The sequence below is a fragment of the Schistocerca piceifrons genome, chromosome 1, assembly GCF_021461385.2.
Source record: "Schistocerca piceifrons isolate TAMUIC-IGC-003096 chromosome 1, iqSchPice1.1, whole genome shotgun sequence".
NCBI classification, from domain to species: domain Eukaryota; kingdom Metazoa; phylum Arthropoda; class Insecta; order Orthoptera; family Acrididae; genus Schistocerca; species Schistocerca piceifrons.
In genome coordinates, this window is record NC_060138.1 from 855,114,465 (window position 1) to 855,140,355 (window position 25,891).

A 25,891-nucleotide genomic window follows, 5' to 3' on the forward strand; every position below is an offset into this window, starting at 1 on the left:
CGCGCTGTGAAAGTCGTCGCAAACAAACGAAATGCGCTTTAATTTCGCTCTTAAAGTCTTTATCTAAGTGTATTCCAGATACAAAATTCAAATTATTAAAATGCTTATGAAATGACGTGTACAAAATACGCAATAGAGCTAAGCAGGGTTATCAGCAAATGAATGACGTTTAAAAACAGCAGAGTGCTTACGGACAAACGTTCCGACACATTGAAGTCAGGTGACTGGGAGACAGTACCATGGAGGTAAAAAAAGGAGGGAGGTGGCATTACCTCACAAACTGTAAACCGATATCCGCCACCTTAGTTAGCCGAAAACATTAGGTTCACCGCCTTTACAACCCCATAGTTCACCGCGGTGATACTTCCCTGTGACGTCACTCTGTCTCTGCCGTATTACTAGCACAAATACACATTCAACAACAGAGGATCTTTTGAAAGTGCCTTCCTGACACTATGTTATTCATGTAAGCCCTATAAATTTTAGAGTATAAAACAGAATTTAAAACAGCACTCAACAGAAATAATGAACAAGAAGAACTCGTAAACAATAGTCTTCTAATGTTTTGGGCTACTTAAAATGGCGGCAGGCCCACCCACTCTGGCTTCAAAACAACGTTCAGTGGAAGTCTGTAGTGCCACCTTCCTTTATTTTTTACCTCCTTGGGCAACACGTATGTTGACAAAAATCCAATTCTGCTAATCTAAGTTTACTCCAGAGGTACAGCTACTCCATGACGTTAACGAGACGACAAAAGCCTATGAGTAATGTTATATTCGGTGACTCAGCGCTGTTCTTAGAGCTTTCCAATGAAACGGATACGTATTAGCCGATTCATAGGAAGATTTTTTCATATCTATCTCTGATACCGTCTATATTTGAAAATGGGAAACAAAATAACTGCTTTCTTCCAGCGAGTGTGTGATTATCCGATAAAGAGGAAGCCCATATGTTTCCTGAGACAGGAAGATTACTCCTCAACAGGTAAGCATCGACCGCTTGCATTTCTTCACTAACAACACAAAATGCTTTTAGTCGTTTCGAACATTTGTGTAGGTGTACACTTGACAACAAAGAAGGTTTTCTTCTTTCGATGTGTATAATCTCTCATAAAATTTTGGTATAAAATTTTTGTTCACGGTGCTTACAAATACAGGGTGAACCAGAACACTGCGGACAAAATTTCGGAGATTTTTTAGGGATATGTTCTGAATATTTTGATACAACGGATCCGTGGTCTGTTACAAATTAATTGCATTTTTTACACACATACTTAGCTGTTTATTTCTCAATTAGCCCGATTTATAAGGATAAGATTAAGCTGGAACTTTAGAGCAATAGTTAAATTTCTGCAAGTGAAGCGATTAGTAATTATAAAAATAATGTTGTTTCCTACAATTTTTTGGCTGTTTTTGTAATGTGGCAAGCTTTTTCAGGATGAAGTTAGCGAGGTGGGTAAGTCCGTTGCTTATATGGTCGTGAGTAAAATGAGCTGTTATGCTATTCATAATTTTGGTTTTTGCTATAATTTGCTTTTCTTCAAAGGTGACGTTGTTGAGTCGCTGCGTATTTAAAATCGATTGTTATATTACATGGAGTGTTGTTGTTAGCAGCGGCTCACTCTTGTAGCTGGTGTTTTCTTGATGATATGGTTCATAGTAATGACTTAGTTAAGTCGTTGAGCTTTTAGTATACATTGCTTACTTTTTTCTTTATGGTTATTGAGTTGTTAATTTTCGTTTGTATTGCGATTTCAAGTTTTACATGTATTTTGTTTCTTTTTATTGAGGAGGAAATTTTTTTGTGTCTCTGATTAAGTAGTTGTTTTCTAGTGGTGTGTATGGTATCCCTTTTTTCCTTTCAGCTATACGTCAAGCCAAGAATGCATTGCAACTGTGCGATTTTTTCCGTTTTATTTTAGAGGCATTCGTTGGTTCAGTTTCTCGTTTACATAGCTTTTTTGTTGGAGGGGGGGGGGGGGGGGGAGAAGCTGACGGACCTCTACCGCTGTCTCCGACAGACATACACTGTATATAGATCTATATAGGTCAAGAGAAATATTTTATTTTAGTAGTTTGTTTATTGCATTTTTTTCGGTATTTATTCTGAAGGAATTTGCGCATTTTTTTCGATCTTATAATGCCTTTGCTGTGTAGATGTCTGGTAGCGTTGTCGTCATTTGATTTACGTAGGTCCAGAGTACCCTGCGGTTCCAATTTTTTGTTCCATATTTCGGAGTTTTATTATGGAGGAATCACTTTGTGTTGTTATGCGATTAAGTCGTGTCTGGTGCTCGTGGGTCCTAGAGCTGTCTTCGTTTGACTGTATAGGTCTGCACAAAATTATTCGATTCCAATTGTGTATTATCTCTATATTTTCTTTCCGTTTACATTCACATGCCCTATTTTTGATGTCTTGGTTGCTCTGAAATTATCTTTATTAACCTTTTCTTTAAGTTTGCCCCCGCCCACAACTCCCTCATTTCTTCGGTTGTCCCGTTAATTTTATTTTCTTTGCTGGTTGATAAAATGTGTATTTTCTACGTTTGTTTACGAACAGAATGGTCTGGGTCAATTCTAGTCTGTCTTGTCACCGCCGTTTTGAAGAATGTAGTTGGCCTGTTACTACATGTTGTCTGTGGTTGCCTCAGTAACTAAAGCAAACTATCCTCTTTACGCGTAGTATGACGTCATTGATCAAAGGAGACGAATGTAACAGGACTTGACCATGGAGTTAAAAAAAGAAGGGAGATGGTGCTACAGACTTACGCTGTACTTCATTTTGAAGACAGTGTGCGGGTGTGGTGGGAAGGGGGGGGAGGGGGAGGGGAAGGTCTGGCACCAACTTATACAGCCCAAAACATTAGCAGACTACTGTTTACAATTGCTTCTTATTCATTATTTCTCAACAACTGTTTTAAACACTAAAGATTACGACTTTTACATGAAGTACACAGTGTCAGAAAGGTAATTTCGAACGTTTTCCTGCTCTTGAATGTGTATGTGCTCTAGTAATCCGCCACATTTGACCTCGTAATGTAATTTGTTTTCTGTTGATATATTTTGAATAAGAGAAGGAAGTGATGCGAAAAGCATGCTTTCGTAATCCATTTAATTCAACTTTTACTATATTTGTATCGATCGCAAATGAAGCTGGAACTCCGAAACTAACCATATTGACCTGCTTCTTGTTAGTTTCATTTTTCAGCTCTCGTCTCATACACACAACATTTTTGATGTTCACGTTTGCAAAAGAAACTTACCTACGTGTTCTCTGCTAATCCATAAGCGTGGTAATGATGAAATATCGTATCATGTGCATGTCAGCAAAGTAAGCAATTACTTAAATGTCAAAGAAACAGAACTGCATAGTGGTATACCTTCATACGGAACAGAGTTCTTGTGCATTAATTTCACTGTGCGTCTTCTCACTTCAAAATCTTACCTATCTGCGTCATTCCGCGTGTGACCAATAATAGCAATTTACAAGGTAAAAACACGATATAATTCTTTAAAATATGTTCCAGCACTGCGTAATGCTGTAAATGTGATTGAGGAAATGCACTAAAGCGCTTAGATCGCCTAAAATGGATGTTTTGTTTTAAGATGTACGTAAGTCAATTTTTAGTAAAGATAGCCTAACCTGCGTACCACGTAGGCCTACCTTTTCAACAGGCTTATTCGCTTCTATTCTCGGAATATTTCTCGTCAGTAACTCTGCCAGTTTTTCAAGAATAACCAAACATATCACTATTGGATTCTACATGTACTTTCATCATACGCTTCTTTTTACTTCTAAATTTAATTTTGAGACTTTCAAAGTATGTAAGTCTGTACCACGCTTTGTGATGTACCAATAGTTAGTTAGTTTCATATTCAGCGTATCATTTGAATGATAAATCGTAATGCTGCGGAACGAGTCATTTTATATTAAGATCACCTTTTTGTAAATATGCCTCCATGCTGAGCATTATCATTTTTTTGTTTATAAATTAAAGACAGATGTTAGTAATTCCTACTCGACACCATCCACACGTTACAGTAATAGATTTCTGCGGAATAGAACGAGTTATCAAAGAGAAATGTTTTCAGTTTAGTTTCAAATTTTTCTTTCATGTCTTTCAGGCAATTTGTGTCACTGGGTAAGTGATCAAAACTTTTCGCAGCAGAATTGCGAATCCCTGTTTGTGCTACAGATGGCCATAATGTGGCATAACGAATGGCACTTTTTTCTTCTGGTGCTGTAATTCTGTACATCATTGTGCCTGTTGAAGGGCAGTGGATTCTTTACAAGCTTCATGAGGCAATAACTATACTGTGAAGTGGATGGAATGCTACTCACTCGCCGAGCTGCAGGCAGGCACGGCGAAAAGATTGTTCACATAAGTTTTCGGCCGAAGCCTCCTTCAAAAAGGAACCAGACAACACACAAACACACACACACACACACACACACACACACACACATATATATATATATATATATATATATATATATATATATATATATATATATATATATATATATATAGTGTGCTACAAAAAGGTACGGCCAAACTTTCAGGAAACATTCCTCACACACAAAGAAAGAAAATATGTTACTTGGACATGTGTCCGGAAACGCTTAGTTCCCATGTTAGAGCTCATTTTACTACTTCTCTTCAAATCACATTAATCATGGAATGGAAACACAAAGCAACAGAACGTACCAGCGTGACTTCAAACACTTTGTTACAAGAAATGTTCAAAATGTCCTCCGTTAGCGAGGATACATGCATCCACCCTCGTCGCATGGAATTGCTGATGCGCTGATGCAACCCTGGAGAATGGCGCTTGTATCACAGCCGTCCACAATACGAGCACGAAGAGTCTCTACATATGGTGCCTGGGCTGCGTAGACAAGAGCTTTCAAATGCCCCCATAAATGAAAGTCAAGAGGGTTGAGGTCAGGAGAGGTGGAGGCCATGGAATTGGTCCGCCTCTACCAATCCATCGGTCACCGAATCTGTTGTTGAGAAGCGTATGAACACTCCGACTGAAATATGCAGGAGCTCCATCGTGCATGAACCACATGTTGTGTCGTACATGTAAAGGCACATGTTCTAGCAGCACAGGTAGAGTATCCCGTATGAAATCATGATAACGAACGTGCTCCATTGAGTGTAGGTGGAAGTACATACTGACGAAACTAAAATGAGCTCTAACATGAAAATTGAACGTTTCCGGACACATGTCCACATAACATCTTTTCTTGATTTGTGTATGAGGAATGTTTCCTGAAAGTTTGGCCGTACCTTTTTGTAACACCCTATTATTATTATTATAACGATTGTTCCCCTTTAGGAGAGCGATTGAACTTGAATTCATAATTTCATCTTCGGATGTTTTTCTTCTTTGCTTCCCAAAACCTCCTCATCGTCTCAGAATGCTCCTTCTTCCGTTCCTCTGTCCATTTTTTACCAGGCTGACGCGATGTTCTTTCCCCAAACTTCACACTTGTGATTTTATGCCGGCACTCGGTGCGATCTTCGAGATTTTTTATGTTGATCTGCTGTAGATCCCTCTGGACTTCTTTCAACCATTCCGTGCCACATTTACTCCTTGTTATAATATTGAATAATTTCTTTGCTGTTCTGGAGTCTTCCATCCTGTAGATGTGTGTATAAAATTTGGCTCGGCGCTTTCTGATTTCATCTGTTACTTTGCTGATCTTTCTATAGAGTTCGTTTTGTGGTCTCTTCATCCAAATGCCATTTTTGTTGATTGGACCGTAAATCTTCCTGAGAATTTTTCTTTCCTGCTTTTCTATTTCCTTAATTTTAGAATGACCATCAATCACCATTGTTTCAGCTGCATAGATTGCTTCTGGAAGAATCACTGTTGTATAATGCCTTAATTTTGCGTCTGTCGAAATGCACTTCTTGTTGTAATGCGTCCATGTTAGCTTGTAGGCTTTCTGGAGCTTGGTGATTCTTTGTTCATTGGCAATTCGCTTTAATCCTGAGGACTGTATAGTTTCACCGAGATATTTAAAATGGCAGACTTGTGCAATTTTACCATATTTTGTTATTAAAGGGGATTTATTTTCTGACTGCCTTTCCATATATTGGGTTTTTTCATAAGATATCTGTAGTCCGGTTTTTTGTGAAATTTCATGTAGTTTTTCCACTGCGTGAATCGCTTCTGTTCTGTTATTGGTGATAATTGCAATATCGTCAGCGAAAGCAAGGCACTTGACTTTAATTCGGTTCTCTTTCTTGATACCAATTTGGATACCCTTTACGTGAGGTTCCCATTCCCTGATTATCTTTTCTAGAACAATATTGAAAAGGATTGGGGATAGTCCGTCCCCCTGTCGGACTCCAGAGTTGATTTCGAAGGGTTCTCATACTTCGCCCATGAATTTCACTTTGGCCGTTGTTCCTGTAAGTGTCTGTTCTGTGATTTTTCGTGTCTTTCGGTCGATCCCAAATTCTTCCATGATTTTAAACAGGGTTCCACGGTCCACTGAATCATATGCTTTCCTGAAGTCGATGAATGTAACTACTGTGTTTCTGCATTTCCTCATTTGTAATATTGTCTTTAAGCACCAGATCTGTTCCGCACATGACCGTCCTTTTCTGAATCCGGCCTGGTATTCACCAATTAGTGTATCTGCTTGGGATTCTATCCTGTTTAAAAGCGCTTTGGAAAGGATTTTGTAAGCGACTGGGAGCAGGGAAATTCCTCTGTAATTGTTCATGTCTGTCTTGTCGCCCTTTTTGTGTAGCGGGTGAATTAGAGCGCATTTCCAGTCCTCTGGTATCTGCTCCGTTATCCATATGTCCGATATTATACGGTGTAATTTCTGCATAAGTATAGGATCGTTTAGTTTCCAGAACTCAGCAATGATCCCATCTTCTCCTGGTGCTTTGTTATTTTTCAACCGCTTGACTATCTCCATAATTTCTTCAAGATCCGGGGCATGTGAGTCTGGGTGTGTGAATACTAGAGAAGAGAAGACAAGTTTTTCTTGGGGTGGTTCGCAGTTGAGGATGGAACTGAAATATTGGGCTAAGATTTTGCAGTTATTTTTCGTGTTGGTTTCCAAAGAGCCATCGGGTTTCTTGAAGCACAAGTTAGGCGCTTGATATCCCTGTAAGTTTTCTCTGAAAGTCTTATAAAAATTTCTTGTATTATTTTTGATGAAATCCTGCTGGATTTCAGAGAGTCTGTTGTTGTCATATCCCCGTTTTTCTTTTCTAATTATTTTTGAGGTCTGTTTTTGGGTTTTAAGAAAGTTCTCCCAGTTTTCTTCAGTTTTGTGACTGCTAAATTATTTCCATGCAGTTATTCGGTTGTCAGCAGCCTCATCACAGGTTGCATTCCACCAGCGATGTTTCCTGTTGCGAGGGGCTTATCCTAATTTGAGGGCTTCCTGAATTTTCTCTGTTAGTTTCTTCCAGTCTGTTGATTTTTCCTGATTAATTTGCATGATGATTTTTTCTTTGTTCAGTTGCAGATATTCCGGATCTGGTTTGGTACTTTTGGGTGGCCTTTTTAGCGTTCTGTTGGGTTGAAATTTTGTTTTTATTTGGAGAAGATGATAATCTGATTCAAAGACACCTTTGCGGGTTTTGATGTTTTGAATTTCTTTTATGTTTTCTTTGGAAATTGCGACATGGTCTATTTGGTATCCACCCTGTCTAAGACTGGGTGATCTCCATGTGGTTAATTTATGTGCAGGTTTTTGAAACTGGGTACTCATTATTTTAAGTCCAAAGTTTCTGCAGAAGTCGATTAGTTTTTCACCATTCTTGTTGGTACGTTTGCGTTTTGTGTGGGGTCCAGTGGTATCTCTGAATTTTTTTTCCGTCCCTAATTGTGCATTAAAATCGCCTACTAAGATTTTCACATGGTGCTTAGGTACTATATTTGTTGTTTCTTCTAGTGTTTCCCAGAAATTGTCCACTGTTTCAGGGTAGATTTTATTGTGGTGATTTGTGGGGGCGTGCACATTGATAAGAGTGTATGCTTTATTAGCTGATTTTACTGATAACAGGGAGACTCTTTCATTGGGAGACGTGAAGTCAATAACTGAGTCGAGTACGGAAGTGTGTACGGCAAATCCTGTTCCGAAAAGTGGTAGTTTGTCTCTTACTTTTATGGCAGGTTTGCCCTTGTAGATCCTGTAATTCTCTGTGTTAAAGTGTCCTTCATCTGTGAATCTTGTGTCTTGCAGTGCAGTGATTTTCAGGTTAAATTTTCCCATTGCGTTGGTGAGTTGCTTTAACTTGCCTGTTTTAGTGAGGGTGTTCACATTAATTGTTTTGAGAGTGTGACGAGTTTTTGAGAAGCTCCGATTCTTCTTCGCATGGTGTCCCTGATCCCCCAGAATCCGATGATCAGGTGAATCCAGTCTATCGGCTGGTGCCTGGGGTAGTGACTCTGTGGTCGTCTTTTCCATCACGCGTTCAAGTTGAATTTTAGTTTTTGTGGTGATCTCTGTTGAGACCACAGGTATACGACTCGATTTTTGAGTTCGAGAAGATTTTGTGCAGCCGCCTCAACTAGAGGAACAGACGCTGACCACTGGCCGCCAGATGCTGAACAGACACCACTGGGTTTATTGGTTTTTGGTCCGCCCTGGGTATTTCATTTCCCCAGTACCACCTATATATATATATATATATATATATATATATGGTGTTACAAAAAGGTACGGCCAAACTTTCAGGAAACATTCTTCACACACAAATAAAGAAAAGATGATATGTGGACATGTGTCCGGAAACGCTTAATTTCCATGTTAGAGCTCATTTTAGTTTCGTCACTATGTACTGTACTTCCTCGATTCACTGCCGGTTGGCCAAATTGAAGGAAGGTAATGTTGACTTCGGTGCTCGTGTTGACATGCGACTCATTGCTCTACAGTACTAGCATCAAGCACATCAGTACGTAGCATCAACAGGTTAGTGTTCATCACGAATGTGGTTTTGCAGTCAGTGCAATGTTTACAAATGCGGAGTTGGCAGATGCCCATTTGATGTATGGATTAGCACGGGGCAATATCCGTGGCGCGGTACGTTTGTATCGAGACAGATTTCCAGAACGAAGGTGTCTTGACAGGAAGACGTTCGAAGCAATAGATCGGCGTCTTAGGATGCACGGAACATTCCAGCCTATGACTCACGACTGGGGAAGACCTAGAACGACGAGGACACCTGCAATGGACGAGGCAATTCTTCGTGCAGTTGACGATAACCCTAATGTCAGCGTCAGAGAAGTTGCTCTTATACAAGGTAACGTTGACCACGTCACAGTATGGAGAGTGCTACGGGAGAACCAGTTGTTTCCGTACCATGTACAGCGTGTGCAGGCACTATCAGCAGCTGGTTGGCCTCCACGGGTACACTTCTGCGAATGGTTCATCCAACAATGTGTCAATCCTCATTTCAGTGCAAATGTTCTCTTTACGGATGAGGCTTCATTCCAACGTGGTCAAATTGTAAATTTTCACAATCAACATGTGTGGGCTGACGAGAATCCGCACGCAATTGTGCAATCACGTCATCAACACAGATTTTCTGTGAACGTTTGGGCAGGCATTGTTGGTGATGTCTTCATTGGGCCCCATGTTCTTCCACCTACGCTCAATGGAGCACGTTATTATGATTTCATACGGGATAATCTACCTGTGCTGCTAGAACATGTGCCTTTACAAGTACGACATACTTAACAAGTCGGACATTTTGAACAATTCCTGTAATAAAGTGTTTGAAGTCACGCTGGTACGTTCTGTTGTTGTGTGTTGCCATTCCATGATTAATGTGATTTGAAGAGAAGTAATAAAATGAGCTCTAACATGGAAAGTAAGCGTTTCCGGACACATGTTCACATAACATATTTTCTTTCTTTGTGTGTGAGGAATGTTTCCTGAAAGTTTGGCCGTACCTTTTTGTAACACCCTATATATATATATATATATATATAACTCACTAACATATGACCGCTGTCTCTGGCTCTTCTAGCCAGAATCTTTTTTAAACGAAGGAAATGTGAAAAATGAATAATTACACTGATTTCATTGCATGGAACTTCTGAACGTTTTTAGGGTGAAATTTAGAATCCAGATTTGAACTCATGTTTCCTCAGAAATTACAATTTATGGATTTCAGTTACGTACAGTTTTCCGAAAACCCTTGTTTTCAATACTTGCAAATTTATGTTATTTTTAAGTCTAATTTTGTGTGTTATTTTGCTTTGAGATTTGCCAACGTTGTACGACCTTGAAGCAGTTGAGTTCCAGTGATTAATTCAAAATGTCGCATTGTGGGTGTAAAAACAGTCCTGACAATTTTTGTTATGTGTGCGGACAGTTTACTCCTACGAAGCAGCGACGGAACGTAACTACATTTTTGAAGAAAGCATATTATACTTATTTTGGCGTACAGGTTGGCGGCCAGAACTAACTGCGGTTGCTGCTGCTTGACCTCAGTCCGTTGTGGATGGAGGCTAAGCCCGGACTGCTATTCCTCCTAATTGCTTGCTGGTCGATTTGTAAGGCACCTCTCGTTATGGACTGGCTTAAAACTGGAACTGGAACATAAGATACAGGACTGCTATCAAGCTAGCGATTAAAAAGCCGAAAGGGAGCTGGAAAGGCCTCTTCCTTACCGTCTGGTATTCCTTCTTCAGCCGGCCGCGGTGGTCTTGCGGTTCTAGGCGCTACAGTCCGGAACCGCGGGACTGCTACGGTCGCAGGTTCGAATCCTGCCTCGGGCATGGATGTGTGTGATGTCCTTAGGTTAGTTAGGTTTAAGTAGTTCTAAGTTCTAGGGGACTGATGACCTAAGATGTTAAGTCCCATAGTGCTCAGAGCCATTTTTCCTTCTTCACCAACTTGACGGAGACCTCGATGATATAATCCCAGTCGGCGTGGGTGAAGACAAGATGGGCGTTGATAATCCTGAGTTCCTTCCTGGAGATGACGTCACGCATGACCCCATAATTTCTGGTGAGATTGTATGACTTCTGGGTAGCGGTACGCTCGGAAACGTCACGAGGGGTAACGCAGCGTTTCCACTACAGTGGAAAATTTCCCTTTTTAGGGAAATTGCGAGGTTCAAAGGGGAAAAAAGGGAAATAGTTCATGGAGACAGAAAAAATGCCGTGCAACAGCATACAATCTAATCCAATATTTATTTATTTCTTAACCTAAAAATTATCAATCTACTTAATTGAAAAGAGATATGACAGTGGAAGCTAAAGTACATGTCAAAACTATATGTATTGTAGTCGACAATGCAGTTCCCAGTTATGTTATAGAATAGTAGAGCGGTCTGCGTAGTTGATAATGAATTCATCAACATAGTACCGCTCGGTAGTAATCGCTGTACGTCATAATCGTTCCTTCCTCCACTGTCGCCAATCTTTGCGATGTACAGAGATTGATACCAAGTATTTCAGTTTTCGCTCGAACTCTGTAGCATGAAAAGTAAGTTTCCGCTTCTGTACACGGTGCTTCTGAGGCATCGCCACTTAGCCTTGAAAGACAGGATGCTTCTTCCTTCCTCCTCTCAAAACCTCTTGAGGTGACCTATTATTGTGGGCGCAGTGGTATCACCTGTTCGAACTTTATTGCAGCATTGTCAAATAATGCCAGCTATAGTTTACCCCTCTCTAAATATACCATATCGTGCTGTTTCGGCACAAGTTGGAACACTAAGGGTTGTCTGTCATCTGTTTCCGATTGCTGACAGCATTAACGTTCTGTAGGCAGTGGCCAACACACACACACACACACACACACACACACACACATCTGCTGAGAATAGACCGGGAGGGCTTTCTTCCCCGTACTAACAATAGTAACAACCTCTGAGGCCCTCCACAGATATTGGAAACGCAAAACAAAGTGCCTCGTTCTCAAAAGCTCTCGGATGACGTCGGACCTTGTCGGAAACGTTCGAGCACAAAAGTGTCAATGATCACTTAACAATTTACATATGATAATAAAACTAAAATGGATACCGGAATGTTTCCTCTCAAGCCACAGCCTGGCGATATTAATATTTAATGGAACGAATTTTAATTAGAGAATTTAATATACGGGAGACTGCAGAGTACATTGACACACTCCCTTAGTTCTCTAGTGCTCCTCTGCAAGAATGAGTACTGCTGTACATAATTGTCAAATCTTCTGTGGAGATAGAGTTGGTGGCGGTGCAGTTGTCGTATACACTATGTGATCAATTATCGGGATACGCCCAAAAACATGTGTTTTTCATATTAGGTGCTTTTTACTGCCACCCACTGACAGGTACTACTCCATACCAGCGACCTCAGTAGTCATTAGACATCGTGAGACAGCATAATGGGGCGTTCCGCGGAACTCTCGGACTTTGAACGTGGTCAGGTGATTGCGTGTCAATTGTGTCATACGTCTGTACGCGAGATTTCCACACTCCTAAACATCCCTAGGTCCACTGTTTCCGATGTGATAGTGAAGTGGAAACGTAAAGGGACACGTACAGTACAAAAGCGTACATGCCGACCTCGTATTTTGACTAACAGAGTCCGCCGACAGTTGAAGAGGGTCGTAATGTGCAATAGGCAGACATCTATCCAGACCATCACACAGGAATTCCAAACAGCATCAAGGTCCACTGCAAGAACTACGACAGTTAGGCGGGAGGTGAGAAAACTTGGATTTCATGGTCGAGCGGCTGCTCATAATCCACACATCAGTCCAGTAAATACCAAACGACGCCTCGCTTGGTATAAGGAGCATAAACATTGGACGATTGATTAGTGGGAAAACGTTGTACGGGGCGACAATCACGGTACACAATGTGGCGATCCGATGACATGGTGTGAGTACGGGGAATGCCCTGTGAACGTCATCTGCCAGCGTGTGTAATAGAAACAGTAAAATTCGGAGGCGGTAGTGTTATGGTGTGGTCGTGTTTTTGATGGAGAATGGATTGTATCCCTTGTTGTTTGCGTGGAACTATCGCAGCACGGGCCTACACTGATGTTTTAAGCACCTTCTTGCTTCCCACTGTTGAAGAGCAATTCGGGGATGGCGATTGCATCTTTCAACACTACCGAGCACCTGTTCATAATCGTGGACTGTGGCGGAGTAGTTACACGACAATACCATCACTGTAATCGACTGGCCTGCACAGAGTGCTGACCTGAATTCTATAGAACACCTTTGGGATGTTTTGGAACGGCAACTTCGTGACAGGTCTCAACGACCGACATCGATACCTCTCCTCAGTGCGGTACTCCGTGAAGAATGGGCTGCCATTCCCCAAGAAACCATCCAACACCTGATTGAACGTATGCCTGCGAGAGTGGAAGCTGTTACGGCTGTAGGTGAGCCAACTCCATATTGAATTCCAACTCTACCGATGGAGGGCGCCACGAACTTGTAAGGCATTTCAGCCAGGTGTCCGGATACTTTTGATCACATAGTCTATGACTGCTTCTTTTGTGAATTAGACGGATGCTGTGAAAGTTTAATGCGGCGTCTGGATTTTACTTCTTTACAAGGTAGGCCTATACACATGGTAAATTTTTGTAATTACATCTAACTCCTTAGCAGGTGGTTAAAAATAGAAAGGACCTGCCAAGTTCCATTACACGGACTGCAATAAGTGCATTTTCATGACAGGTAAAATTCAATTTCTAGAAACATTTACAAATTAAAAGCCTGATATAATTATATGTAATTTAGCGTACATGGAGCCCGCCCCTCCCCCCCCCCCCCCCAAATAATCAAGTGCACGTGACGCCCGTGGATGCAGAATTAGTTTGTTGATCGACAAGAAACAGTAAATAGCCTGCTAGACACTGTGAAGTTCTTTTTTTTTTTTTTGTCTGCCATATTACTCCGAAGCTAGGCGTTTAATCATAAACGATAAACTGTCAGCGAAGTAGAGCCTTAAGCTCTGTGTCTATTCAAACCAATAATTTCCATTATTGATCAAGCGATCATACTATAAAACTATTTCAGAGAACCTCAGTTTCTACAGTTTTCGAAAACTCTCGGTAATCGTTTGCTATACGTGTACATTTCGTACCAGACAAGTAGCCCCATGCTCTCTAGTGCCAAATGGCACGATTTCGAACATTTCGTGCCGATTCTCTTCTGTTTGCAATGTCTGTCACCCTGAACAACCTAACGGAAATAGCTCCTTAGTAATCATTGTTGCCATACTCATTGCACCGCATTGAAACACTCTTAATCTAATTTCATAACCTGTGTTAGAAATAAATACCGCATATCTAGACAACGTTTCTATAATGTGCTTCCACGAGCCTTGTTAAATCTGTGTTTAAGGTCTACTACATCTGCTTGTCTCCTGCCTCAAGTGAACCGTCGTAGCATCCTGGGCTGTGATTTAAAGGCACAAGCAAAAAACGGTGTTCAGCTTGGCGGGACTGCTGTGTGCATTCACTCACGTTAACCTGAGAATCAACAACGCTGAGTTCCAACGGCCCGCTCAAACAATGGAATGATTTAAAGACTGATCTTGAAAGCAATGCGTCTCAAAATATCATAACTGCAGTGTTTAAGTGACAAGACCCAGCTAAAACATAAATGAGTCAAATTCGCCAAATATGACAAAGAACATTGAATAATAAGAACAATGCATGGTATAAGCCAAAATAAATGTAAGGATAATGATTAGTACCTAATATTAAGTATTTTCTTTCACTGTATGCAGTTCTTCTTGTAATATTATGTATATAGAAAGTAAGTTACAGTTTTCAACTGGGCAAACACGCAGCTCTCAGGAGAAGGAAAGTGAAATAGATCTCTCACACCCTTTCCTGTCCTCTGGTCTTAAAATGAAAGGTACTTCCTTGGACCACATACATATATTACTCATAGAAAATACCTATATTTTCAAAACTGTAATTTTTATAATCACGGTAACAACTACTACTGTCTGCTGTCATAAGCAAGAACTGAAGCATGTACTTCCAGCAGACAGGGATGGCAAATGTGATGTTACTTAGTAGATGAAAAAAATTTTGTGGCAAAAAATAACCGTTCTAATAATTTGTGAAAGAAGTAGGAATTTATTCGAGAAACATTACTGCGACTTTATGTAATAAATACAGTGTGAGTACTGGTACTATCCGAGAATCATTACTGGAGAAGAAAAAGTGAATCATTACTATTTTTGTTACCTTTTTAAGATAGTCTCATCTCTTGTTCTCACGAATGTGATAGCTGTGCAAACATCTTGATTTGTATGGGAAGATGAAGCAGTATTTTTTTTGTAATCTACGTGCTAACTATACAGTATAAAATATACAAATGTTAGTGAATTAATCCCTCATAGAATATTGCAACCAGAGTCAGTCTTAAACCAAAAAGCCTTAGCAACATTAATGTCGGATTCGTCACCATTACAGCTAACATGGTAATGACTATTAAAAGGAGTGGCGACATAATAGACCTTAACAAAGAACACAACAAACAAAAAAGGTAAAAAGTCGAACTTCATAATATTTATGAACACTGCACTGCGTGACCCCGTCGAAGAACTGATACACGGAGCTTCTTAAGAGAACCGAGCGAGGTGGCGCAGTGGTTAGCACACTGGACTCGCATTCGGGAGGGCGACGGTTCAATCCCGTCTCCGGCCGTCCTTATTTAGGTTTTCCGTGATTTCCCTAAATCGTTTCAGGCAAATGCCGGGATGGTTCCTTTGAAAGGGCACGGCCGATTTCCTTCCCAATCCTTCCCTAACCCGAGCTGTCGCTCCTTCTCTAATGACCCCGTTGTCGACGGGACGTTAAACACTACCCACCACCACTTCTCAAGAGAGACGACTCACCATGGTCTCATAATATTACATAAAAATAACATTTCAACTAATAGCCTACGATTTAAAGTTATAAATATAAATATTTTCCTTGCAAGGTTGTCCACAACCATCTCTATTATTTTATTAATTTAACATTTATGTTACATACTGACTTGCACTTTAACACAAACCTAATTAGTATTCTTACGATGTACGGGTTAATACACATGTGGCACCACGTAGGAAGTAACAGTGTAACTCATATCATTATCTCAAAAGATGTTTTCTTCCGTTACTGGTATTATTTGCACCTCTCAACTAAAAATGTAAATGTCGTGTGACTAGCGCCTCCCGTCAGGTAGACCGTTCGCCGGGTGCAGGTCTTTCGATTTGACACCATTTCGGCGACTTGCACGTCGATGGGGATGAAATGATAATGATTAGGACAACACAACACCCAGTCCCTGAGCGAAGAAAATCTCCGACCCAGCCGGGAATCGAACCCGGGCCGTTAGCATTGACATTCTGTCGCGCTCACCACTCAGCTACCGGGGGTGGACACCTCTCAACTTAAATATTTTTACGAGGTGTTAATATATGATGCTCATGTAATGGTTTTATTTATCTTTTATTAATTATTCTTATAACAAAGAATATTCATCTCGCTTGTTCTTCTTCCTTATGTCATGAGTACTAATGCATTGATTTCAAATATGTGCAATACAGAGTATTTTATTTCATATCTGTGTTGTAATACTTAAAATGTAATTTTGCATAAGCATTTGACAATCTACTAGTAGTCCCATCTGCTAAGCTTTTGTGAAATGTTGATGACTACATCAGTTATGGGAGAAAACATGAAGGTTAACCATTTCTTTGCTGCGAAATGCGTTACTATAATCAGCGAAAGCGTAAGTTGTCAAACGTTGAGTAGCCAGATGCTTCAGTTATTCATACGCAACTCACTGCAGATGTGTCAGAACTAGTATGTTTTCCTACAGTATGTTCTTAACTATTTTCATATTCACAGTAATGAGCGTTCATGGATTTTTCAGTGCTTTGCATATAATTTGTCATCACACACACTGACACATTCATACATAATTATATTCTCTACAAATGGAATCCTCACATTGCCTACCACTCTATACATAAATTCTCTTCTATCATCTGGGCCGTCCACTGGCATCATTACCATGTAACTAATACTATATAAACTATTTAGTTGCTCAGTTACCCATAGTATAGCCAGCTCGTCACCCATACCTAAGCACAACATTTGTAGAGTAATTAAAGAGCGCACTGTTCTCCATTTTTGCGAAACATTATTCTTATGTCTTGTACAGTCCATAAGTACTAAATCTGAGTCCATTCAGACGAGATTCTGGCTAGGGAAGATACGTACTTGTCTTTCGTGTGTTAGCAACCTGGTGTTGCAACACGTTGCATTACCAGACAGTAAAAAACCAGCCTTTTAAGCATTTCAAGCCTTTTAAGGATGAGGGCTTACGTAAAACTTAATTTAATGTTTATCTCCTGAAAATCGCATTTATTTCTTCCCACTTTAGTCGTAGCGCTTAGTCATATTACCTTTTATTGATCGCAGTTACTCACTGTTGTTGTTAGTGTAAATATTGTAAACAATAAACTTTTAGATAGGTAGTGGTGTAGTGTAGTTCCTCTTTTGTACGTATTTGTTATCTTCTTTCTTTCTCTGTGGTTTACTGCCTTATCCTAAGTCTAAAAATTAATATTTAAGATGTGCAGGTTTTTACTTTCTTTTTGTAATTTCTAACTATTATTTGAACCTGGCAATAGGATATTTTATCCTACCCCTGTCGACTTTAGCACACAAACTTCTTTATGTCTCTAGGTGGGTATAATCCGCGTATTTTTCCTGAATAGGGTTGACCCGTAAGACAACATCCAGAGTGTAGGATGTTGACTACCGTGCATGGCCCTGCATAGAGTACTTGCCGCTTACAGTTCAGTTCCTTTAGTTTGCTGGATTTAGAGTATCTCCTCTTCGACTAGAAAAATACTCATACGCCCTAATCTTTAATCAGGCTTTTGTTTTCTCTTTTCTGGCAGTGCATTAACGGTTGTTAATGCCTGCCAGGCCTTTTCTTCTAAAAACATTACATTTTGGGGCATTCGCGGTAGTGATTTAACCCCCTCATCAGTTACAGTCTCTCCACTCATCAACTATGTCGGTGTGAATCCCGTGGAGGCGTGTGTAGGATTATTTACTATTTTCTGAAATGCGGCCAGATATTCTATCCATTTAGTTTATTTATGAGACGCATATGTCCTAATGACCCTGTTAAACTCTTTGAATACCATCTCTATCGAACTTGCTTCTGTGTGGAAGTGTGAAACCAGAATGTGTTTCATCTCATGTTCTTTCAAAAAATCTCTCCGCTTGTAAAGTTGGAAGCGTTATGTGTTAATATTGCGAACGGTTTAACCAACTCTCGGTAAATAATCATTTGCAGTTCTCCTGATAACAGATGCGGAAGTCCTGTTTTAACAGCATACATGTGAAAGTAGGTAGTGAAAACATCATTTAACTCAATTATATATTTTAACCCGAGCCTTGCTCGTGATAGGGACCAGCTGCGGCTAGGGACACTAACTCCAGTGGTTTAGTAAGAATAATTGGACGTTGTTCCGTTAAACTAGATCGACTTTGGTGTTTCAGCTTTCGAAAAATGACACATTTTCTTATGAATCGCTGTACCTTTCATCGGACATTAGGAAAATAACAGTGGAAAACGATTTGGTTTGAGAAGCTTGATACCCCATAGTGCCTCCAGACGCAGTGGGTGTATTTGATAAAGTCATCGCATCAACTACACATACGTACCGCTGGGACGACTCTGGCGTGTGACAATGAAACAGCACTCTTTGGAGCCGAGTATAGTACTCACGCAGTTTTTAACTATTATATTCTTGTAGTCTCCGCTTTACATTCCGCCTATGTAGATATTCCTCCTGTGACTTACTCATATTTTGACATATCCTCAAAAATATGATTGATAAGTGCCATCGTAGATAAGAAATATGCGAAAATCGGAAATTTGTTCTGTGAATTCGCAGAATTCGTGTGAAGCTTGTGGCAATCGTGAAAGCGCATTTGGTATAATATTCTGCACTCCTTTTACGTATTCTACCTCAAAACTGAATTCTTCATAGAAAAAACACCAGAGGACAATATGCCTGTGTAACAACTTGCAGGGTAGTTAACAGGACAGGGCTTGATGATCGCAAAACACGTGTGTGTGTTTAGGGCTTGATGATCGCAAAACACGTGTGTGTGTTTATCTCATAAATTTCCTGGATATCCAAACGTTGGCCAAGGCTTCAAGTTCTGTTACCGAATTTTCTTTCATATTCTGTCATGGTTCTGCTTGCGAAACTAACCACACATCTGGTAGATTTTCCGTCAAATTTTCTGGTGGGCATGCACCCACTCCCTGTAATGGTGCATGTGTGCGTAGACTGGCTCATACCAGGATCTTGTATCAGGCTCGCGTTGACTAAGGCTTCTTTAACTGCTTCATAATCTTTCTGGCAGTGCACTGTCCTCAATCAGGCTTAATAGAGCGTCACTGTTAAGCAACTGATTTGGCACTGATTTTCTGGAAAAAGACATTAATCCTAAGAATGTTTGAATTATCGCCTATTTCGGGATGCTAGAAAAATTTTTTACTGTATCGATCTTTCTTTGTCTGGCACTGTTTTTCTGAGGTAATAATGTGACTTAAAATTTATTCTGACGTCCAAATCCAGACTTTTGTAAGTTTATTGTGACATATTCTCTTACAATCTTTCTAACTCTTTGCTTAGCAATCGCAGGTGTTTATTTCCAATAGGTCATCCACATACGTGGTCAGTCTACTTAGCATCGCTGGCCGAAAACTGTATCCAGAGCTGCTATAAATACTCCCACACTAACATCTGTTTGCAAGGGAAGTATATGGAACTGATAATTCTGCCTGTACAAACGAATGCTGTATGCACTATCAGGATAAAGGGCTATCCTGTAGTATAAGGGAGGCAAAATATATGCTAGCTAAGTATTTTACATTTTGAAGTTTGAGAAATTGCTCACATAAATTTTCCGGCTTTGTCCCAACTGGGATAGTAATTTTGTTTATTTCTCTGATGTCTTGAAGTAGGCAGACACTGCCGTTCAGTTTCGTAACTGCCAGAAGAGGGCAACATGGTAACTGTGAAGGCTCAATAACTTCCCAAGTTATAATTTTCTGTATTTCTTTATGTATTGTTCCCCTTTTTAACCATTGTGCTGCAAACGAAAAGAGACAAAAGGTTTGGTGGGGATACATCTCCATCTTATACACCTAACCTTTAATGATACCAGGACGTTTTTCAAATACTTGTTTGTACTGTAGTTCACATAATTCATTTCTTTGGGTTAAAGATGGGTAATAAGACTCCTGCCTCTTGTAATGTGTGATTCGCACATCGGTAGTTGTATCTGATGAATTGGTTAGCGTACGTACCATTTAAAATATATGGGAGAACGGCTTGTAAATCTACTTCATGTTGACTGATATCTTGAATTGTTGTCGTCTCGACGAAATCAAGATCTTCAACTTAAAAATTTCACTTACCTTTACCTAAGCCCATTTTCGCTTCATACTGGCAAAAAGAATTCGTACTACGAATGCAGTTGACTACTAATTTTTCGAAGATAAGAAATTTACACATTATTATAGTATCGTTTATCGTAAAAGGTATATATGATTGCATTTTCACTACCTACGATTTGTTACTCGCCGCTGTTAGAATTCTGCATTTTTGCGCAGGTATTGTAGGTACATAATATTTCTTTTGATTTCTTTGGTTAACTGACTGACATTACACCCATCGAAGTGCCCATGTCAAGATTAATGTGTACAGGTAGGTAAAACGCCTACTTTAGTGATTACCTGTATCACTACATCTGCCTCTCTGCCATCATATGTCTCATCAGAATACAACTCATCTCCTATACCTTTATCCTGGTCGTATCTTAAAAAATGTATATGTTCGTTGTCAGGGGGCTTACCGTGACAGATCGGTGTTTTCTGTCAGTGGCGGTGAAACAGTGTTACTATTGTCAACAACCTCGACTAAATGCACCACGTGTTCTGTATTGCACCGGTTTGTGTCTTGATTGCTACGAAAACCTTGATCCGTTCGCCTAACGGTAACCTCTCTGCTTTGCATGGTTCCAGAATTAATTTGCCTATACTCATTATGTGTTTCATTATTTCTTCGCCTTGTATCTATATTACCTTGCCACTGATTGTACGGATTTCTGTTTTCGTGATTGGGTGAATGTTAGTATCCAGGATAATATCTTCGACCTCATTTTCTCTTGTAATGATTATTTCCGTAATGGTAATTGTTTCTCTACCTATAGTCTTGTGGCAGCGCATACGGGTACTAAGCCTGACCATTATTATTGTTGTTATTGTGCGTTTCCTTTACTTTGGAATTTCGGCTGCGCAAACGCGTTATTCGCTACACCTCAACCGTCCTTGTAAATCAAATCAACATAGTCCGCTGCCTCCAGTAGCGACACAAGGTTGCCTCGAATATGAAGTGGTTATCGATCTTTCAAAATTTTCAGTGCATCGAAATGATATATAGGTGTGGTCAGTTATCTTGCTTTGTTAGTATATTTTTCAAAACATTTGCTTGATCCACCCAGTTTGCCATTGAATGGTCGTGCGTCAAGTATTTTCCGCCACAATAGTCCTTGAACAGCTGCCCACCAAAATTTTTCCAAGAAGACGTGCTCGAATTGGTCATACATTTGACATCGCTCTGATTTATCTGTAGCCCAGGTCAAGGCGTCTGAGTAAATCCCACCACGCAGCGTGTTTCCTGTTGTTCTGACCAGCTACATGGTAGTACGTTACGAAACACTCCTGTGATATTACTGGGTGTAGTTTTGTCGATTTAATTATAAACACTTGAAATTGTCTGTTTTTCAAAAGGCTTTCATCAGCTAACATCGATAATGATAAGAATCTGCTCCTAGTGTATGTAACACTGACATGTGGTTGTGTGTGGTTACTTGTTTGGTTCGTCATTTTAACTGCGGCAACTGATTATAAGTGGCAGAATTTCTCTCGTTAATACCGTGAATCTGCAAGGGTGGCTTATCAAACCGTCTGGCTTGGTTCCTCCGTTAACTTTGATTCGTTCGAACTGATCCTGTCAGTGTTCAATTCCGAACGAATTTGTGAACTGCTGTTTTGTTCTCTCTCACTAATTTAGCAGCAATTTTCCTTTCTTTCTCACAGATCAACTTTTCTATCTCATCTACGTACGTTCCGCGTTGTATTACAAATTTTGTGCACTTGTGGTATCACAGTCAAATACGACTAATCCTACACGGTCGTTACGTTCGTTTACATCGGTACTAACACGCTTTTGTTCAAGCTTTATAAACCCGACCTCCACCGGCAGTTTCTGTACTTTGTCACAAACTGCAGTTCAGAAACTTCTGTCTGAACTTCCGTTATGGTTTCTGTTAATTCATTGTGCTCAGTTTGCAAATAATCTTCTTTCGCAGTTAGCCCATCTAATTCAGTTGCGGTTTTCTTTTCTTCATCTAACATTTTCGAAGAATTGCCGCTCGAATTCTTTATCAAGATTTGTAAATTTTTGATCGAATTTTTCATCAAGATTTGTAATTTTGTGATCGAGTTTTTCAAACATACCCTTCAGAAATCGCATCCTCCATTCTCGCTGCTCGTATCAGTTGCTGCAGTGTGCCCTAATGTCTGTGATGCTGTTCGCACGACATCGTACTACTTGAAATTTCCTGCTCTGAGAAGAAAGGCTGTCGGGTCTTGACTGTGGTGGTTATTTCGTCCACTGCATTGAAATATTACCTAACAAAATTCTCTCAGTCATGTTTTCCACCAAGTCCTTATCACGACTGCCATAATGGTGCCGTATCATACCTGTTGTTTGTATCTGCACATCAACACTATTTCTTGAATTTGGTTATTTAAAATATTTATTAATTTGCTCACTGTTGGTTCCATTTTAAGTGGCTAAACAAGTGTACACACGTACAAATGTTACTGTGAGTCGCATGTATTCTTTATGTACTGGAAAACTTTTAGTACAGCATTCGTGAGCATCGAGATGGCTCCTACTTTGTATGAGAATGTTCTGTGCAGCACAAAATTGCTAACATAGAATGCTATGTTCTACTGAAACTTACTACTAGAAAAATTACAAAGAGAAAGCTTATTCTCGCAGTTGGATCTAATTGCACAGCGTTTGACTGACTACAGGGTGATAAATATCAAGCCTTACCCTGAATGAAGGTGTCATTGATTTGTCATTTCACGTATTACTTATTATTTGTATTATAATTTTGGAAAAGCGTCGGTTCCTGTCTCTTTCTTCCTTCATAAACCTACTCGTTTCTCCTTATTTCTATTATTCTACTTCTCTTTTTAGCACGTAAAGAGAAAGAAAGTTTGAATGCATTACTACGTGAATACCTTTTACAAACGTGTATAAGTACGTGACTGTTGTTACAGACACTGCCCCTGTGAGGTCGTCACGACACTGCAGAGACTAAGTCCGAATCATTCACTTAAGGCTGCCAATAAAACCGACCGCATCTCAGTATTCTTTGACCAGACATATGCACGATTCGGCAACATTGCAGGATGCGAAAATGTATGGAGGAGGTGTTGTCTCCTGCTCGAGGTCTTACAGTGGTGTATGAGCTCGAGGCGTACAGCACTGGCATGGTAGCTCAGCGTGTTTGGCCAGAGGGCTGCATGCCCTCTGGGAAAAAAAAAGAACCGAGTGAGGTAATCAACGATGAATATGAAGTGCTCTTCTCATGTGAAGTCAAACCAGACCAAATGCCGAGAACAGAGCGACGAACAAAATGACGTAAAAGTAGTTAACGTCACGGAATGTAGACAAGAAGTTGCGAATTAGGGTTCACATGTTTCCTCATTTTTTAAATTACATATCTGCTGTCTGCTGTGTCCATCAGTCAGATGGAACCTCAGAGATAACGCTCTTCACTTTAACCTACCAGTAACAGTAAGAATTTCCAGAAAGTATTCCGCAAAACAGCTCGTGTCTGTGTCGAGATAGAATAGCATATGGTACAGAGTTTCTTCGACTACCGCATCCACCGGCTACCAGCCATTTAACCGTCGTGCGACATTTCCATTCGATGGGCAAGGTTCAGAACTTGTTTTAGAAATACTGCGCGCTCTAATTCCGAGCAAAAAAAAAAAAAAAAAAAAAAAAAAAAAACTAAACAGGTGAACATTGCTGCATATTTTCTTGTATGTAGCCAGCTCGCTCATTGAGCATTCTTATGGAATGTTGTTAGTGGTGATGTGTTATGATGCATTTATGTTAACTTCTTAGCAGAAATGAACAGAAGACATATACTCAAGCAAAGGGCAGTGTCAACATAATAGTTTTTACCTGGTGGTTCGAAGACGGTGTTGTCCCTATGAATTACTCCCAACATTTGTGTCCGTTGCAGCTCCTATTTGTTGCCAACAACTGAGACACCTTTTGGTCGCAGAATAAGAGATACGACTGACAAAACTGTATCGTGTGTTGCCACTACACAAGATAAGGCATTCTGCTGATGTCACAAACAAAACTCTCCATGAGTTTGTTTAGGAAGTCTTTCAAGTACCTATTCTCAAATATGTCTTTCCCACTCCTCATCTGACAACCGTCAAGAAAATTTCTTTCCAGACGAAAATGCAGTTCAAACATGGTTTTACAACATCCTTAACTCAGAACCAATAGGTTTCTCCAGGCATGGAATCTGTAAACTACCTGACTTTTGTCAAACTGTTTTAAATAACGTGAAAGAATATACGGGGTTTTCCAGGAGGAACAGTCAATATTCAGAGATGTGACGGGAACGATCATTCGAAACAAAAAGTCTAGTAAACATGGACTCTAAGATGCACATTAAGAGCTATGAGTATTTCTTCATCTTCGATACAAAACAAATCCTTTCAGCTACACAGTCTTTGGATTCCATATATTGGGACGTGACAGTATGGACAAAACTTCCTTCAAACATTCTGGTCACACCTATCTGTGTTCTCACAATGTGTTTTGTTATTTGAGCATCGAATAACTGATGATGGTCGATGTAGAGAAGGTAAAGTGGTACGTCTAGAAAGTAAGCACTATTTGTATTTCTTTCTGTGACACTGCTAATATTGCAGTTCAGTGCACGCACAGTAGTTACTTTGAGTCAAGGATAATGAAATGACATTATTTTGTGTCCTCGGTGCGTTGCTTATGCTGTAGAACGCTTCTTTAGATTAGATTAAATTAATACTTGTTCCATAGATCATGAATACGACACTTCGTAATGATGTGGAACGTGTCAGGTTAATAAAAGATGTCTGTACAAGATATTACATTACACAAAATATTGCATGACACTAATGTTTAAGTTGGTTTTTTTTCCCTCCCTTAATTTATATCTAAAAATTCAGCCAATGAGTAGAAGGAGTTGTCATCTAGAAATTCTTTTAATTTATTTTTAAATGTTGGTTGGCTATCTGTCAGGCTTTTGATGCTGTTTGGTAGGTGACCAAAGACTTTTGTGGCAGCATAATTTACCCCTTTCTGTGCCAAAGTCAGATTTAACCCTGCATAGTGAAGATCATCCTTTCTCCTGGTGTTATAGCTATGCACACTGCTGTTACTTTTGAACTGGGTTGGATTATTAACAACAAATTTCATAAGTGAATATATATACTGTGAGGATACTGTGAGGATCCCTAGATCCTTAGATAGATGTCTGCAGGATGACCGTGGGTGGGCACCAGCAATGATTCTGATTACACGTTTTTGAGCAATGAATACTTTTCTACTCAACGATGAATTACCCCAGAATATGATGCCATACGAAAGCAGTGAATGAAAGTAGGCACAGTAAGCTAATTTACTGAGATTCTTATCACTAAAATTTGCAATAACCCTAATAGCATATGTAGCTGAACTGAGACGTTTCAGCAGACCATCAATGTGTTTCTTCCA

General features: G+C 39.9%; 1 protein-coding gene across 1 annotated transcript in view; it reads left to right on the forward strand.

The window, feature by feature from the left end:
- Nucleotides 1-884: 884 nt before the first annotated feature.
- The window catches only part of LOC124775963, an 82,200-nt gene continuing 57,193 nt past the window's right edge, over nucleotides 885-25,891 (forward strand). The window contains exon 1 of the mRNA XM_047250807.1: nucleotides 885-984. Coding sequence (XP_047106763.1) covers nucleotides 885-984 — 100 coding nt within the window. The remainder of the gene's footprint in view (nucleotides 985-25,891) is intronic.